Source organism: Haematobia irritans, chromosome 4 (assembly GCF_050003625.1).
Source record: "Haematobia irritans isolate KBUSLIRL chromosome 4, ASM5000362v1, whole genome shotgun sequence".
NCBI lineage: Eukaryota > Metazoa > Arthropoda > Insecta > Diptera > Muscidae > Haematobia > Haematobia irritans.
In genome coordinates this window covers 74,700,761-74,721,070 of record NC_134400.1, presented here as the reverse complement: position 1 = coordinate 74,721,070, position 20,310 = coordinate 74,700,761, and the positions used below count along the sequence as shown (strand labels likewise).

Below are 20,310 nucleotides of genomic sequence, written 5' to 3'. Positions count from 1 at the left end.
CATTATACATCCAACACGACCATAAAAAAGTTCACATGATCAAAACTAAATTCCCATAACCATTCAATTGGTTACAATAACCAATGCCGATAAATTTGGTTTTATGATGCATAAAATTGTTGAGCTAACCACCAGCATAGTGAGACCTACATCATGGGAATCAACAAATGGTTGGTACAACCAAAAGTTAAGTATACTAATAGAATCTTAGTTCAATTATAGGACGGGCGTAAGGTAGTTGTTGCAACAAATAAATATTTATATCAACATCGACATGGTAAATGATATGACGCTACAAAATTTGCAAAACGGGGAACAGCATTTACTTGATAATTGTCCGCAATACATTGAATAAAGTTTATCCCATAGAAAAGAAGTTGCCTTCAGGTAAGTATCGCACCGATTTATAAAAAAGGAATATTACAAAAGTTTCCATAAAAATTGCAGGCTTCATACACCAACAAACACAAATACTTTTTACGGCAAGCGAGCTTTTTTATTGTATTAAGCATGCAGGACAGGTCTAAGTCGATCTGTATTTATATCTAGAGGATTAAGGAAGAAATTTCTGGCAAGTATATATTGAATTAGGTTCTGTAGTTTGACCACATAATTGCAACCAATAAACATCTGTCATTGGTATACAAATATTATCTATCATATATTGTAAATTGTAATGTAAATTGATCTCACGTACACGGACGAAAAAGACTGTTTTTCATATGTTTGGGTGTAAAAATTATATGTTTGGAACTCAAATTTTTAAACACAATATTTTTAAGTGCAAGCATATAATGTTCATAAACTAGCATAATATGTTTGGGACATATATGTTAATATGTTAGAACATATTATGTTTGGGATATAAAATGTTTGTAAATATAATATGCTTGGATGCAAACATATATTAATTTAGAAATAGACTATAAACATATATGTGTTTAGAAAGAGAGACATAAAGTGTATGCTGGAAGTAAAATAATGAAAGTAACCAATTGTCGCCTTAAAAATATATGTAAAGACAAAGAAAATTCCATTAAAGATTGGAAAAATACTATGTGTGAATATAAACAAGTATAAATTTACAAATTTGGAGTAAACATATATATGTTGTGATATAAGACCGCCAAAAATTGTATATGTTTAAGTAAAAAGATTAAAATGAGTATTCGGAGAGAAAATTCATTCGGAACCAAGAGAAAAGACATTTAAAAAAAGCATGAGTTTTGTTTATCATTTTCGCATTACGGGCACTTTTTTTGTTTCGTCAAAACAAATCGGAACGTACACTGAAAAAACAGTGAACCCAGCAGGAAGAAAACTTTAGGTTAATTTTAGAAAATTTTGAATATTTGTAGAAAATTTTAACTAAACAGTATTACAAACGTTGGCATCACGCCGATGTCATAAAAATAAGTAAATATTTTTCGACAAATACAAGAAAATTTATTAGACATAACTAAGTTTTTTCACTTGTTAAAGAAAATTTTGTAGTTTGAAGAAAAAACTTGGAGTTCAAAATTGCAAGAATGTCTTTAGTGACATACGAAGTTCACGATGGACGCATTTTTGGTAAAATTTACAAATTTAAAGAAATTCTGAACTATTTTGTGGAAGACACGAATTTAGTTAATCTTTATGCTTCATTTGATTATATTTTTTTCCTCGGGTTTAGTTAATTTAACTAACGTACACAAAAAAGTATTAGAGTAAAGAAAACTTTCTCCAAACATAATATTTCTATGAACTAAAATGAAGTTCAATTGGCTTTAGTGAAATAGAGAGTTCACTTTTTTTGAGTGTAGGACGAGTAAGTCAAAATATTCAAACAAAGGTAAATAAAGGGATCTTCATAAAAACTAACGAAAGGACACTATACACTGAAAAATAGCATGCCCGGTTCCAAAGATTGTGCCTCTATTTTAAAAATTTTGGTATTGATTCCGAGCCAATGAAGCCGAGAATTCAAGTATATTCAAGGATACTTTTAAGACACAATTCTCTTTTAAATGTGGGTTTTGTCACATAGAGTCAAATACTATGAAGCAAATTTTATTTTTTCGCTTTTTCAGCTTTTTTCATATGCTATAAAAAGTCCATTAAAAACAAGACAGTAGAAATTGTGCTATGTTTAACGTCTTTAAAATAAAGTGTTGAAAAACATGTCCTATTTTTAACGATTTTTGCTTTGTAGTCAAGATGCAAAAACGACACAAATTTAAAGACAATTTCATTAGTTTTAAAGATTTTTTCTGAATTATTAAAGTCAAGTTGACCTTAGTTTAAAATTTTTTCTTTCATGTTATGATACCCATTTTCAAGTCAAATCACTTAATTATAAGGACATCACGACTTCATTGAAAAGTTTATCGACTTTTGAACATGGAAAAAACTTTATATTAGAGAAATGCGTCGTCTAAGCTAAGCAACATTTGTATTCTTAATGTTTAAGGACATGAAATCTTTGGCCACACGACAATATTTTTTTCAGTGTACTTTTTTAGAGTTGTTACAGTACAATGAAAACATTGGGAAACAGTGAAAAATTAAACAGTAAGATCTATAAAAACAAAGTTTAGTTCCTCTTTATTAATAAGTAGTCCAAGAGGAGTTGACGGATACTTTCGAAAATAAAAGCGGACATTGAGTTTGAGTTTTGCCACTAAAATTATTTCTCATTTTAACGGCAAAACTCGCATCGGTAAAACCAGAATAACATTATAACTTTTTTAGGCAAATTGTATTATAACTTGGTGGGGAATGATCCAAAGCAACAATTGAATAAATTTATTTTCTTTAGAATAAATTATTAAAGAAAGCAAACAATTGTTCACACCTAAATAAATTTATGTGTTGGTTGTAAAATTATTGCTTCGAATTTAAATATAATGTGCTTTTGAATGGTTATCGTTAACTTTAGGATTCCATGGAAAAATATTTATATATTACTCGACTTCACATTCTTCCTTTGTAAGAGAATTTCTTCGAAAATTTCAAACTTGTGTACAAAACCCTTTTTTGTTACAAATTTTTTATTTTTGCAATAAAAAATAATATGTGATTTGAAATCAGTCCATTTCGTTTATATCAAGCACTGTTCTTTTCTGAATTTAAGTCTTTCATAAGACACACTTTACAGTTTCGTAGTAAAAAGTTAATATAGTAGTATGTAATGTTGAACACCTTTTCGGGATATTCCGAACGTATTTGGAATATACGTCAAAAAATATATGAAAAAAAAAAAAATAAAAACAAGTATATACGGCCGTAAGTTCGGCCAGGCCGAAGCTTATGTACCCTCCATCATGGATTGCGTAGAAACTTCTTCTAAACACTGCCATCCAGAAACGAATTACTTAAGTTGCGGTAACGCTTGCCGATGGTAAGGTATCTTAAAACCTCCTAACACCATCTTCTAAATTGTATGTAAGTCCATACGTGGTATATATTAAATCAAAAACGATCGATTCAATACGTATATAATTCAGTTTGACAAAGTAGACATAAAATTTTGACAAAATTTTCTACAGAAATAAAATTTTAACAAAATTTTCTATAGAAATAAAAATTTTGACAAAATTTGCTATAGAAAGAAAATTTTAGCAAAAATTTCTACAGAAATAAAATTGTAACAAAATTTTCTATAGAAATAAACTTTTGACAAAATTTTCTATAGAAATAAAATCTTGGTAGATTATTTTTGGCTCGAGTGGCAACCATGATTATGAACCGAATAAAATTTGAACAAAATTTTCTATAGAAATAATATTTTGACAATGATGAAAATTTTATTATGAACCGAATAAAATTTTAGCAAAATTTTATCAAGAAATAAAATTTTGACAAAATTTTCTATAGCAATAAAATTTTGGTAGATTATTTTTGGCTCTAGTGGCAACCATGATTATGAACCGATATGGACCAATTTTTGTGTGTTTGGACCAATTTTGGTATGGTTGTTAGAGACCATATACTAACACCACGTTCCTAATTTGAACCGGATTGGATGAATTTTGCTCCTCCCGGAGGCTCCGGAGGTCAAATCTGGAGAACGTTTTATATGGGGGCTATATATAATTATGGACCGATATGGACCAATTCTGGCACGGTTGTTAAAGATCATATACTAACACCATGTTCCAAATTACAACCGGATTTGATGAAATTTGCTTCTCTTGGAGACTTCGCAAGCCAAATCTGGGGATCGGTTTATATGGGGGCTATACATAATTATGAACCGATGTGCACCAATTTTTGAATGGTTGTTAGAGACCATATACCAATATCATGTACCAAATTTCAGGCGGATCGGATGAAATTTGCTTCTCTTTGAGGCTCCGCAACCCAATCTGGGGATCGGTTTATATGGGCGCTATATATAATTATGGACCGATGTGGACCAATTTTTGCACGGTTGTTAGGGACCATGTACCAATACCATGTACCAAATTTCAGCCGGATCGGATGCAATTTGCTTCTCTTTGAGGCTTCGCAAGCTAAATCTGGAGATCGGTTTATATGGGGTCTATATAATTATGGACCGATGTGGACCAATTTTTGCATGGTTGTTACACAGAAAAAAATTTCACGAAAATTTTTCCAATTAAAATCTTAATTGAGTTTTGAAAAATATTCAATTAAAAATTTAATTGAATCAACAAATTTTTTAATTGAAATAAAAATTAATCACAGAAATTAATAGTATCAATTAATTTTTTAATTTGATCAATTAATTTTTTAATTGACTGTCAATTAATTTTTTAATTGATACTCATTTCGGTGATTGAAGACATTTCAATTAAAAAATTAATTGGATCAATTAATTTCGTGATTGAATCAGAAAAATATTTTTTTGTGTGTAGAGACCATATACCAACATCATGTACCAAATTTCAGCCAGATCGGATGAAATATGCTTCTGTTAGAGGCCCCACAAGCCAAATCTGAGGGTCCTTTTATATGGGGGCTATACGTAAAAGTGGACCGATATGGCCCATTTTCAATACCATCCGACCTACATCGATAACAACTACTTGTGCCAAGTTTCAAGTCGATAGCTTGTTTCGTTCGGAAGTTAGCGTGATTTCAACAGACGGACGGACGGACGGACGGATATGCTTAGATCGACTCAGAATTTCACCACGACCCAGAATATATATACTTTATGGGGTCTTAGAGCAATATTTCGATGTGTTACAAACGGAATGACAAAGTTAATATACCCCCATCCTATGATGGAGGGTATAAAAAAATGGTGTCGGTCGAAGCAGGGATCGAACCCAGGACCCTTGGCATGCAAGGCGGACGTACCAACCACTGCTCCACGTCGCCAACAAATGTATGTTTAACAATGTTATGATGTTAAACAATGTTATGTTTGCATCGGCTCGTGGGCGCCGCAAGCTATGCTATATAAATATGACTTATAACGATAATTATCTCTTGATGACCATAACAGCTACGTAGCCCAGTGGTTAGTGTGCTGGCTTACAAACTGTGTGGTCCGCTGTTCGAATCCCCGTCCGGCAAAAGGTAAAATTTAAAAAAATTATAAAATTTTATAATTTCTTCTACAATGTTTGTATTACAGAAAAAGGCGCTAAGAACTAAAAAACTCATGAAAGTGAGAAAAATGTGAGGGAATATACAATTAGGCAGAAAAAATTTGAGCACAATCTTCTTTGGGAGAAAATTCTTCTAAGCATATAATATTTTTGGGTTCAAAATGTTTCCAAACATATTATATGTTCACATAATAACATATAGTTTTTTGGAAGACAGCATTATTGAATTTGGATGGAAAAATACATAATGTTTGGAACTTAGACTACCCAACCATATTATATTGTTTAGACCAATATGCTTTCAAACATATTATATATTGGAAGAAATCAAATATATAAATGTTTGGGAAATACCCAAAAATGTATATGCTTGAAGCAAAATGTGTTTGGGAGTATATGTTACAGAAGCGATTTTTTTGAGGGAGAAGAAGAATTGAAATGAAAAATGGCTAGATTTCTAGCTAATACCAGTTTAAAAAAAATTCTAGGAACTCAACATCAAAAGTAATTAGATCTAGCTATAAAATAGCTTAATTAGCATATGTGGAACTGTGGAACTTAAGAGTCGTTCCATTTGGTGTATCATTCGTTCCGGAACGATATATGACTAGTATTGAGTGGACAAGCAGGCAGCATTGCCAGAATTGTTTCACCAAAAACCGCTAGATTTGCAAAAAAATAGCTAAAAACAAAAGCTAAAAAATAGCTAGAAAAAAAGCTAAATTTTTGTATTGAAATTTAAAAGCTTAAAAGCTTTATTTCATTTAAAATGCATATTAATTTAATTGTATTCATTTTAATTCTACTTCTGTGAGACTGCAACAATATTTAAGTCATATCATTAGAAAATATCAATATGTTTCGTTTTAATTGGTTTAAATCCGCTGAATTAATGACAAATTCTTTTGCTATTTTTACCCAAGAAAGTATACTGAATAACTTTGATTGGAAAATTACCCAAGCAAACCTATTGTTGTCCACTTTTCGTAAATGTTATTCCATTCCATTAATAAATAGCAGATTTGTTTTTATCGCGCGTTTTTTTATGTTAAAAAAATAATACCATATTCAAAAATTTATTTCCTTAATTTTTTCTAGCATACACTGAAGAAAAGCGTGCCCGGTTCCAAAGATTTTGTACACTAGTGATTTCGGTAATGATTCCGCGTCAAATTTGAATTTATTCGTTTTTTCAGCTTTTTGTTCATGAGCTATCAAAGTGCTTTAAAAACGTGCTAACGACAATTTAAATTTCCAAATTAAGACTCGACGTCTTTAAAATAAAGTGTTGAAAAATATCTTCTATTTTTGAACGTTTTTTTAGTTTGTGGTCAAGATACAAAAACTCCACAAATTTAAAGACTATTTCATTAATTTTACGAATTTTTCAGAATTGACCCTAGCCTAACAATTTTTTTTTTTCATATAAAGATACCCATTTTTAAGTTGAATTACTTAACTATAAGGACACTGACAAAAAGCCTTTGTCGACTTTTGGACAGTTTATATAAGAAAAATTCACAAATTCTATTATAAGCAAAATTCGCGTTCGTATTTTAAGGACATGAAATCTTTGGCTACACGACAATATTTTTTCAGTGTACAAAGCAATGCACGTCTACTATTTTAACTTAGTAATAACATAATAACTTGAGAATATTGTAAAAACATAACAAGTATGTTATATACAGCAGTAAGTTGGGCCGGGCCGAATCTTAAATACCCACCACACACAAAAAAATTTTTTTCTGATTCAATCACGAAATTAATTGGTCCAATTAATTTTTTAATTGAAATGTCTTCAATCACGCAAATGATAGTATCAATCACAGTTTTAATTGGGCATAGAAAAAATCTTGATTAAAAAATTAATTGATTTCATTACCAAATTTCAATTAATTTTTTAATTGATTCAATTAAAAATTTAATTGATGTTGATTGCAAAACTCAATTAATTTATTAATTAAAAAAGGTAAATATTTTCAATTACCTTTTGAATTGGCTTAGAATTTTTATTTGGATTAACAATTGATTGTTTGAAAAAAAAATTTAATTAAAAATTTTAAAAAATGTTAATCACGTTTTCAGTTGACTTAGTCTCCCGAATTTGATTAAAAGTTTATTGTATCAATTAACTTTTTAATTCAAAATTTTAAAATTTTCAATCATTGACTTAATTAACTTAATGTTTCTATCTTGATTAAATAGTTAATTGTACCAATTAATTTATTAATTGAAAAAAATTTCAACTTCAATTAACTTTTTAATTGGAAATATTTTGGTGATATTTTTTTCTGTGCACCATGAATCAAATATAATAGTGTACTTTGAAAACTCATCGTCGTAGCATTTTAGGGGGTTTGATGACAAATCTTCTCCCAAGCAAATCAGTTCAACCAGTACGCTTCCCGAAGAAAAAAATTAAAGATTCTACCTATGAAGACCAGCTCAGATTCTGGATTTATGAGAACCAATTTTGTTTAAGTTTTAGAGAAATCATAAACATATCGTGTATATGATGAAATAACGCCTTGATTTGATGTCCTAGAAATACATTCGCGAGTTAGGTCTATATGGGGCCTATACCAAAACATGAACCAATACTCACCACTTCTTAATGTTCCTCAAATACCTCTAGAATTCCACATTCAGAAGAATTGGTGAAAACTACGAATTCTAAAAGCCCAAGAAGTAAAATCGAGAGATCAGTTTATATAGGGGCTATACCAAAATATGGACCGTTACGGACCATTTTCGACACACCTCTTTATGGTCCTAAGATACGTCTATATTTCTAATATCCGGCAATTTGGATAAAAACTACAGATTCTAGAAGTCCAAGAAATAAAGTCGGGAGATCGGTCTATGTGGGGGCTATACCAAATAGGCACCATTTGCGCCACCCTATTTGTGATCTTAAAATACCTGTAGATTTTCAATTTCAAGCAAATCGGCTAGAAAATATAGTCTCTAGACGCCCAAGAAGTAAAACCGAGAGATCGGTCTATATGGGGGTTATACCAAAAAATGGACCGATACACCTCAATTTCGGCACACATATTTGGGGTCCCAAAATACTTCTAGATTTCCAATTTCAGGCAAATCGGGTAATAAATACAGTTTATAGAAGCCAAAGAATAAAAATCGGGAGATCGGTCTATATGGCGACTATACCAAAACATGGACCGATACGGACCATTTTCGACACACCTCTTTATGGTCCTAAAATACCTCTAGATTTGCAATTTGAGGAAAATCGGATAGAAAATACAGTTTCTAGACGACCAAGAACCAAAATCGGGAGATCGGTCTATATGGGGCTATACCAAAACATGGACCGATACGGACCATTTTCGACACACCTCTTTAAGGTCCCAAATACCTCTAAATTTCCAATTTCAGGCAAATCGGATAGTAAATACAGTTTCTAGAAGCCCAAGAAGCAAAATCGGGAGATCGGTCTATATGGGGGCTATACCAAAACACGTGATGGAGAGATCAGTCAATGGAAGTAACTCGTAACGAACGGTTGCGTTTTTGTTTTTCGCGTAAATTGAAAAACATAATTGGGGACAGTTTGTCTGCTGCGTTCGAAATGTGTGCATACATATTTTGAATACAATAACAAGTTAAACAAAAGGGTGGAAAAAATTAAGTGTGCAACAACAAATGGCCATGCGGTAAAGGAATGCATTTGGAATTACCTGCGTTTATTTTTTGCGGTATTGTAAACATGGAAAACAATCTACATTTATTGAAGGTGAAATGTGAATACAGTTTTCCATTGAAGCCTGTTTATAGTAAACGGACTAAAATAATATATTTTTTTATTAATTTCCTTTGGTGATCAATTTTATTTCGTCAAATTCGGCAATCCACCATTTTAATAAAACATCATCTAGTATAAGAATATTTTTGCAATCAAAAGGTGGGTTATCGTATTAATCTTTTAAAATTGTAAATTTTTTTACTCCTAGTTTTCTTAAAACCAAAGCGGTATGGGTTCGTTGGAAGATTCGCCTTCAAGTTGCGATGTAACAGCTTTTGGCATTAAATTGTATTTTTGTTTTATATGTCTTTTTCAGTTTGAACCCAAGTAGAGAGCAGCATATCTGATACATAACCTAATGAGCAGCATATCTGATACATAACCTAATGAGCAGCAATAAAATCTCTATGCAATGGTATACCTTTTCTTTCTTTTGGATTTAAAAATAGTAAAATTTCCGAAAAAAAATAAAATATGTATTTTCCAGGCAAAGGCAAATTAAGATTATATTTAACTAAGAAATTAAGAATTCAAGTAATGTTTAACAAAATCAACTTTTAATTAAACAAAAGTTCTAATAATTCTACGAGGGCGGTTCGGAAACTTCTTAGCCGATCAATGAAAGAGAATAGTGAGTTTTTCAAAAATATTTTTATTTTTCAATATAATCTCCTGAAACTTCAATACACTTAGTCCAATGCTTTTCTAGCAATTCTATCCCTTGATTAAAATAGTTTTCCTCAAGGTCTTAAAAATAGTGGTTTACAACTGTCTTCAAAATAGTGGTTTACAACTGTAATTGTATCTTAATTTGAGGTAAAACGCTTGCCAGCAAGGATTTTTTTTAAATTTGGGGACAAGTAAAAGTCACTGGGAGCTAAATCAGGAGAATAAGGTAGGTGGTCAAGCAACTCGTACTTTAATTCGTTGATTTTAGCCATTGTTAAAACACTCTTGGGAGCTGGTGCATTGTCTTGATGAAAAATTATTTTTTTGTGTTGTAAGCCAGGACGTTTTTCTCGAATTTGTACATTTAATTGATCCAAAAGATTGCAATAGTACTCTGATACTCTGATTTATTGTTTTACCCTTTTGCAGATAGTCAATCAATAAAATACCTTTGAAGTCCCAAAAAACCGTTGCCATAACCATAACGATTGAATTGTTTTTGCCTTCTTTGGGGCACTTCCTCCAGCTTCAGTCCATTGTTTGGGTTGTTCTTTTGTCTCTGGAGTATAGTGGTGGATCCATGTATCATCAACAGGTTTGAAGCGACGCTTAAAATCCATTTTATTTAGCTTAAAACGACCCAAACAAACAAGAAATATTCATTATTATGCGTTTTTGATCGACTGTTAACAAATGCGGCACCCATCTTGCAGAAAGCTTTTTTATCTGTAGTCCTTCATGCAAAATTAAATGGACCCGATCATTTGAGATGCCCATGATATTAGCAATTTCACGAACTTTTATTCGTCGATCATTTAATACCATATCATGCACTTTGGCTACAATTTCTGTTGTTGTTGCTGTTTTTGGACGCCCACTACGTGGTTCATCTTTAATGCTTGTACGACCACGTTTAAATTCAGCAACCCAATTTTTTACTGTTGCATATGAAGGAGCACTTTCACCTAACACATTCACCATATCATTATGAATTTCTTATTTGTTTTGCCAATCGCCACCATTCTTTCGTATTAGTGGTACAAGTGATCTGAGCCTCCAGCTCTTTTGAGTATTCAAGTTTTCTCTCACGACATGTGGACTTATACTCCTTTACAGCTTCAATGTACATCACCTTATCATTAATAGCGTTCATATATTTGTTAAGATATTTGAAAGATTTTATTCTTTCTTTCTCGCATTTGTGATTGAACCACCTAGATGCATATTTTTTCGGTTTAGGGTAGGTATTACGGGCTGACTTTTGAACAATCGATGCTAAATCTGTTAATTTTTTAATATCGTTTTGATTTTCCTCCAAATATAGATTTTGGTTAAGGTTCCGGGTATATAATTCTTTCTCACATTCCTTCCACTGTAGATTTGGAGTTAGTTTCATGGATTTCGAGATACCTGAAGTTTTACCTAATTCAATTTCTATATGTATGGGCAGATGGTCAGACCACAATTTCTCTATTACTTCAAATCGGCAAATCATAGTTAACGTATCGTACGACACTGCAGCTATATCATTGACAGAACTACCAATATGGCCCATATACACGCAAAAAAATAATTCTTTCCTCCCAAACGAAATTTTAGACAAACAAAGTTCGTTTCTCATTTGCTTTTCGCTGTAAGGAAGTGTATTTGGAAGAAAAGTATATACTTTTTGTGATAAACGTTTATTCTTTTCCAGGATGTAAAAACAATTTCATAAGGACAAACTAAAAAAAAAAAAACATTGTTTTCTTGCTAAGTGCATTTTCCCTTACATCTTTCTCACATCCACGATGTTTTTTAGTTCTTAACACCTTTTCCTGTAATACCAACAATGTAGAAGAAATTATACGATTTTATAAATTTTTAATTTTTTTTTACCTTTCGCCTGGACGGAGAATCGAACCGGGGATCATGCACTTTGTAAGCCAACACACTAACCACTGAGCTATGTACCTGTTATGGTCATCAATAGATAAATATCCTATAATTTATATTTATATAGCATAGCTTGCGGCGCCCACGAACCGAATAAACAAAGTTTATTTAACAGAAACAAACATTTAGTTTGGCACCGTGGTGCAGTGGTTGCTACGTCCGACTTGCATGCCAAGGGTCGTGGGTTCGATCCCTGCTTCGACCAAAGTTTTTTTTTGTTTTTTTTTTTTACATATATTCCAGATATATTCGGAAGATTCCGAAAAAATGTGCAACATTACATTGTAGTATATAAAATTTTGAACTGTAAAATGTGTCTTATTAAAGACCTAAAGTCAGAAAAGAACAGTGTTTGATATAAACGAAATGGACTGTGTTGTTGTTTCAAAAATAACTTTTTTTATTGAAAAAATAAAAATTTTGTAACAAACGAATTTTTTTTGGTGATAAAAGTTTAAAATTTTCGAAGCAATTCAAAAAACTCTAACAAAAGAAAAACGTTTTCGGTACACGTTTTCCAAACGTTTTTTTTTTCTTTGCGTGTATGTGAAATGTCCTTCCTCGTCACCCAGAGTCCTCCCATTCAACACCAATAATCCATGATCATCACAAAATTCCATAAATTGTCTTCCTTTCCCATTTATGACTTCATCTCTTGATCTTCGAAGTTCGGTTCCTACTTTAAATTCAGTTAGGATGACATCTGATAATTAGTGTTGTAAATTACCGACTCTCACATTCATATCTCCAGCGATAATGATACGTGCATCCTTTTTATTCCGGAAAGTCTCTCTAATTTGATCAACCTCCCTGTTCCAGTCTTCACCTCGAATATATATTGGTATAAATGTAAAGCCACATCTTGATGACTCTATTTGTTTCATATTTATTCCGTATTGTATATTGAGGGTATGTAAAACTCCCTCCTTTTGTAATGATTGCTTTATTCCGCATAGCATTCCTCCACTAGCTCTTCCATATCCGCTAGTCCTCTTCGTGGCTTGCCAAAATAAATTAAATTCTTTGAAATATTTTTCCCAGTTTACAAATTTGTTTTTAAGGCTATTTATATTGTAGCAAAGTATACGAATGCTTTTTCTTAATATAATACCTTCTTCTAATATACTACCTTCTTCTTTTTTCTGTTTATACCGCGCTTTTTGTGCTAGGCTAAGAAGTTTCCGAACTGCCCTCGTATTTACTTTCAGAAAAACTAATTTAGCTTACAAGTTGCTGACTTATTGGAAATCTAGGCGCATCTACATGCTGACATGGTTATTATAATAAGGAAGACATTGATTTATACAGTTTATTTTTCCACACTTTAGTTGTTATTTATAGTAATTGTATATGTATGTTATGTTAGAACAAAACGCACTAATAACAAAAACCAAATTCTTTAGTCTATAGCATAATTCAGAAAAATAAAATATTGAAGATTTTTTATAAGAAACGCATATTTTCTTTTATTTCAAATAAAACTAAATAAGATTTTGGGGGCGCAATATATACATTTTTTGATTGAAATTTATTGCCAATATCAATTATTAATTTAATTGAATCAATCAATTAGTTGATTGATTTTTGTCGCGAAATTAATTAAAATTTTAATTGATTCAATTAAAACTGTGATTGAATTTTATGTTAAAAATCAATCACGTTTTTAATTGATGCAATCACACAATTAATTAATTCCGTGACAAAATTCAATTATATCCTTAATTGAAAATCGTGTTGGTTTCAATCAAAATGGGCGATTGATACTATCATTTTCGAGATTGAAGACATTTCAACTAAAAAAATGATTGAATCCGCGATTTTCGTGATTGAAATCAAATTGTTTTTTCGTGTGTACACAAGAAAATTTTGTACCATACATGTACTTTTTATAATGAAAACTATTATCGTGAGCACATACATTTCTTGTTCTTAAAATATGAATGCAAGATTTGCTTAGCAGAGAAGACGCATTTCTCCGCTGTAAAGGTTTTTTCTTGTCCTTAAACCGTCGATAAACTTTTACATAAACAAATCATGTCGTCAAAAAAAAATTTAAATAAATGTTCAATATCATTGAATTCGTCGAGTCGATTATTTTTTTAAAACTTGGCTATAAAATAGGAGATGTCTTTCAATACTCTTTTCTAAAAGAGGTTTTTTACTTCAAAAATGGCTAATGTCTCACCGGAATCAAATTTGAATGTGAAACATTAGGGTGCGGTAAAACGTTTATGAAGAACTTTGACACCACATGATGAAAAACCAAAAATAAATTTAAATTTGCTCCCAGTATCAAGTAAGCAAAACTCAAATTTAAAATATAATTGCGTCTTAAAAGTATTTTTAATGAAATTATCCGCATCTTTGGCTCAGAATCAATACCAAAATTATTGTTGTATAGACAAACTCTTTGGAACCGGGCAAGGTTTTTCGGCGTAGTAAAAACATGTGAAACCCAAAAAATCTCATTTCGATTTTGTTACAACAACGACAGTGTAATTATACATAAAAATAAGTGGAAATTATATACAATCTTTAGTAGTTAATTTAGGTTAACTTATATTTCTTACCACTTAGTTTACGCTTTGGCTTCTCAACGTCCGCTTGGCATACAACATTACTGTCTATTGGATTGCTTTCTCCGTCAGTTTCGCTTAGGTTGTTTAACGGTGGTAGGTACACATCAGGGTGGCGAACATACAACTTACCTAAAATAATATTATTTAAAAACATTACTCTAAGAAATGTTATATAAAACAACCAATTTATTTAATATATTTCAAAATTCAAATTATTTTATTTTATTTATTTATTTATTTATTTTATTTGAAAAACTAGCACAACAAGATTTACATCTTATAAGTGACAGAGCTAGTTTCAAGTTGTGATACAGAATGTAATTTTGTCACAAAACAATGAATATTAATGTTAAATTAACAAAAAACAAGTATATACGGCCGTAAGTTCGGCCAGGCCGAAGCTTATGTACCCTCCACCTCCACCATGGATTGCGTAGAAACTTCTACTGAAGACTGTCATCCACAATCGAATTACTTGGGTTGCGGTAACACTTGCCGATGGCAAGGTATCTTAAAACTTCCTAACACCGTCTTCTAAATTACAAGGTAGTCCATACGTAGTATATATTAAACTAAAAAAGGCCGATTAAATACGTATATAATTAAGTTTAAAGTTTCTATAGAAATAAAATTTTGACAAAATTTTCTATAGAAATGAAATTTGGGGAAAAATTTCTATAGAAATAAAATTTGGGACAAATTGTCTATAGAAGTAAACTTTTGACAAAATTTTCTATAGAAATAAAATGTTGACAAAAGTTTCTATAGAAATAAAATTTTTACAAAATTTTCTATAGAAATAAAATTTTGACAAAATGCTCTATAGAAATAACATTTTGACAATGTTTTCCATAAAAATAAAATTTTGGTAGATTATTTTTGGCTCGAGTGGCAACCATGAATATGAACCGATATGGACCAATTTTTGTATGATTGGGGATCGGCTATATATAACTATAGACCGATATGGACAAATTTTGGCATGGATATTAGCGGCCTTATACTAACACCACGTTGTTAATTTGAACCGGATCGGATAAATTCCTCAAAGAGGCTCCGGAGATCAAATCTGGGGAACGGTTTATATGGGGGCTACATATAATTATGGACCGATATGGACCAATTCTTGCGTGTTTGTTAGAGACCACATTCTAACACCATGTTCCAAATTTCAACAGGATCGGATGAATTTTGCTCCTCCAAGAGGCTCCGGAGGACAAATCTGGGAATCGATTTATATGGGGGCTATATATATTTATGGACCGATATGGACCAATTTTTGCATGGTCATTAGAGAACATATACCAACACCATGTACCAAATTTCAGCCGGATCGGATGAAATTTTCGTTTCTTAGAGGCTGCGCAAGCCAGATCGGGGGATCGGTTTATATGGGGGCCATATATAATTATGGACCGATGTGGACCAATTTTTGCATGGTCATTAGAGAACTTATATCAAAACCTTGTACCAAATTTCAGCCGGATCGGATGAAATTTGCTTCTCTTAGAGGCTCCGCAAGCCAAATGGGGGGATCGGTTTATATGGGGGCTATATAATTATGGACCGATGTGGACCAATTTTTGCATGGTTGTTAGAGACCATATACTAACACCATGTACCAAATTTCAGCCGGATCGGATGAAATTTGGTTCTCTTAGAGACTCCCCAAACCAAATAGGGGGATCGGTTTATATGGGGGCTATATGTAATTATGGACCAATATGGACTAATTTTTGCATGGTTGTTAGAGACCATATACTAACACCATGTACCAAATTTCAGCCGGATCGGATAAAATTTGCTTCTCTTAGAGCGATCGCAAGCCAAATTTGGGGGTCCGTTTATATGGGGGCTATACGTAAAAGTGAACCGATATGGACCAATTTTTCCATGGCTGTTAGAGACTATATAATAACACCATGTACCAAATTACAGCCGGATCGGATGAAATTTGCTACTCTTAGAGCAATCGCAAGCCAAATTTGGGGGTCCGTTTATATGGGGGCTCTACGTAAAAGTGGACCGATATGGCCCATTTGCAATACCATCCGACCTACATTAATAACAACTACTTGTGCCAAGTTTCAAGTCGATAGCTTGTTTCGTTCGGAAGTTAGCGTGATTTCAACAGACGGACGGACGGACGGACATGCTCAGATCGACTCAGAGTTTCACCACGACCCAGAATATATATACTTTATGGGGTCTTAGAGCAATATTTCGATGTGTTACAAACGGAATGACAAAGTTAATATACCCCCATCCTATGGTGGAGGGTATAAAAAGTACAATAATATATAAAAAAATTATAAATAACTAAGAATTTAAGAAATTATTTAATTTTATTTTGAAAGTATTAGCATTGCTAATTGTTTGCAAATTCGATGGTAGAGAGTTCCACAGACGGATGCTGAATATGAAAAATTGTCGTTCCGATAAAAGAGTCTTTATTCTTTGGGGAATGATTTTCATGCCTCTATTAGATCTGGCGAAACGAATATGATTACACAGGTGTGCGGGCTCCTTTGTACACTGAAAAAACAGTGAACCCTTTTCCATTGCAAACTGAACTAAACTGTAGTAATATTGACCATGATTTAGCCCTTAAGATTTTTTTCAACTTGTCTAGTTTATAATTTTCTTAAATTTTAGTTCATCTATAACATTGTAGTTTAGTTCATTTTTACAACACCATAAGATTTATATACCCCTACCAAGTTAAAAAGTCAGTATTATTTTGGTTTACTTGCTTATTTTGTGGGAAACCCGATAATAAAAATTGGTTAACAGTCTCTTTAAAATGTCGACGACTAGACTATTTTTAAATCAATCATTCCACAGTATAGAGAAATTAAATAATTAAAGGAACAACAAACCGTTTTACTATTATGAGAATTTTCATACATTAAAATTAAACTATCTTTAAGCAAAAGTACTTTATTATAAAAACTTATGATGAAAGTTCTTAATACAATGTTTTTTGTGAATAAAAATTATGACCACATGGAAAAGAGAGTAGTTCATTTGAACCCGCTGTTTGGACATTTTGACTTATCCTTTTTTTATTCATCGTAGGTAATTTTTTCACATATCTTGCTGGAAAAAATGGAAACAATAATGAAAATTGTTAAAAATTAACACCATGTTATGAAATATACTTTTTAATTCTTCATTTTAGCTTGTAACTTACCATATTTGGGGGAATTTTATCAAATGGTGTAAGGAATTCAACTTTTCTTTGGAAAACGTATCACATAAAATTTGTACCTGAAACGATTAGAGAAATAATGAAGTATTCTAAATAAACTCATAAAACTCTGTTGTTATCGATGTGAAAGATATAATAAAATAAATATTCTAGTTGAAAGAAAGCCAAAGTTTTAATATAAAACTTACCAATTCTCTATTAAATTGTACGCTGAGGGGAAATATAAAAAGTTGTCCAAATTTATTTGGGTTACTCTGAAATTAAATATTAAATAAAATTATTAAATATGTTTTCAAAAAATCTAATGAAAAAAATAATAATATGCATAAAAAACCAAATATTCTTGATATTCCTAGACAGTCATCAAAATGACGACACGTAATTTCATTTTCGATTTAAAATGCATTTTAGTCTATTGGGAAATGGTAAATTTAAGTTATACTAATTCGACCGTTTTATGAATTTTTGTTTTATACTACTTAAAAGCAAATTGAATAAGAAAATAAATTCAAGTTTGGTTCACTTTTTCGCTCACGATGAAAATTATATCGTCTTGAAATCAGCCGTAGTCAAAATGACGAAGGATGACGTTAATGTACAAAAAATAAGGATGGCTGTCCAGGGTTAAAAGAAAGTTAAAGAATCCTTACCAATTCACTATTAAATTACAGGCAAAGGAGTACTAAAAATTTGTCCAAATTTTAAGGGGTTATTCTGAAATTAAATATTTATTTTTACATTAAAAATATTACATTAGTTTCCAAAAAATTTAATTAAAGAAATACTAAAATAAGGTATTAAAAACCTGTAATTTTAATGATAAAAAGGTCATAAAAACGTAAATATTCTAGTTGAAAGAAAGCCAATTTTTAAAAGAAAACTTACCAATTCTCTATTTTTTTAAATTTGTTCGAATCCATCTGGAGTTGCTCTGAAATTAAATATTGCTTTTACAACAAAGAAAAACATTAAACTGGTTTCCAAAAAAAATTAATTAACAAATAATAATATACATAAAAAATATTCTTTTTAAAAGAAAGTCATATTAAAAAAATACTTACCAATTTATGAATAAACTATACGCTGAGATAAAACAAAAATTTTCCAAATTCATCTGGAATTGAATATTAATTTTTTACATAGAATAATACAAATTTCAATACACTTTCAATTTCAACATATTTTCATAAATATTCTTAATAACTTTTTTTTTTAAACTACCGATAAAATATTAATAACTTTCATTTAAAAGGTTTAATAAACTAACACCAATATATGACTCAAAAATCCAAAATATTCCATGCCTTTATATTCCCTTGTTGCATACCTACTTAAAAGATGCAACAGCCCACGCCAACGCCAACTATACAACTGAAGCATGCCAAACAAAACCAAGCAAAGCCAAAACATTCCTACAACAACAAAAACACATGTGCCTTTATTGAAAACAACACCTCATCCAGCCAAAAACCATCAAAGAATAACAAACACACACACACACAAGCCACTAAATGAGCAAAAATAAAAACAACCCCACGCTCATGTATACACAACAAAACTCAAGTAACATCATCTTTACATTAATCACATTCCACTATTCCGATAAAGATCTCTGTACTATGCATTAGTTCATCGCATCTGCTGACAATTTACTCTAAGAATAATATTCGTAAAGGCACACCAGTTTATGAGCGATGAAACGTTTAACTTAAAATTTGCAAAATTTTCATGAAATGTTATCTACAATATTTGACGAAAATGTCTATAAATTTAATTACATGTGAACTAAAAATATTTCATTGTGTAATTTTTTACCAACAATTATTAACTATAGGAATAGTCAGTAAGAAATTGCTATCCACTTTCAAGTTCATTTTTCGTAAAAAAGTATTTTCTCATACAAAAAAATCTTATAGTAAATTGCACTTATTATTTAGAAAATACTTTACATTTCACAAGTAGTTTTATAGCATGACAAACGAATTTTTAACTACCAGTTAAGAATTTTTTAAAGGAAATTTCCGTCGTATTTTGTAGGCCATGAACTAAACGATTGCTACTTAGAATTTGTAAAATTTCCTTCCGAGTAGTTAATTTTCGTTGAAGATGCGAAAAATGAACTAAAATTCTGGAAAATTCTTGTAATAAGTTAATGTAAAAATTTTCTTAAATTTACGAGACACTTTTTGTTCTGTGTATATATTATTTTGTGAAGAAGCAGTAAGCATTTACTTTTAATGAGATTTTCAAATGATATGTTGAAAATACTGCACCCTCAAAAAAAATTGCTTCTCTAACATATGTTCCAAACATATTTTGCAGTATATATTATTGGATACTGCCGAAACATGAATATGTTTGTTTTATGTGAAAATATTATATATTTGGAAGCATTTTGAGCCCAAAAATATTGGAAGAATTTTCCCCACAGAAAATTGTGCTCATTCCCACTCATAATTTTCACTTCCAAGATTTTTTTTTAGTTCTTGGCACCTTTTTCTGTAATGTAATGTAAATAAGTTTGAAGAAATTATTCAATTTTATATTTTTTTTTTAATTTTACCTTTCGCCTGGACGGAGAAT

At 31.1% G+C, this 20,310-nt stretch overlaps 1 protein-coding gene and 1 long non-coding RNA gene across 2 annotated transcripts in view; both read right to left on the bottom strand.

Annotated features, from left to right (window-relative positions):
• The window catches only part of kug (FAT atypical cadherin kugelei), a 603,151-nt gene that overhangs the window by 21,525 nt on the left and 561,316 nt on the right, over positions 1 to 20,310 (bottom strand). Inside the window, exon 22 of the mRNA XM_075308589.1 lies at positions 14,508 to 14,645. Coding sequence (XP_075164704.1) covers positions 14,508 to 14,645 — 138 coding nt within the window. The remainder of the gene's footprint in view (positions 1 to 14,507; positions 14,646 to 20,310) is intronic.
• Positions 17,431 to 17,982, bottom strand: LOC142237224 (uncharacterized). Its single transcript, XR_012722400.1, has 3 exons — positions 17,916 to 17,982; positions 17,710 to 17,786; positions 17,431 to 17,615 (listed from the first exon to the last, which is right to left on the bottom strand). It is a non-coding gene; the product is annotated as an uncharacterized LOC142237224 (long non-coding RNA).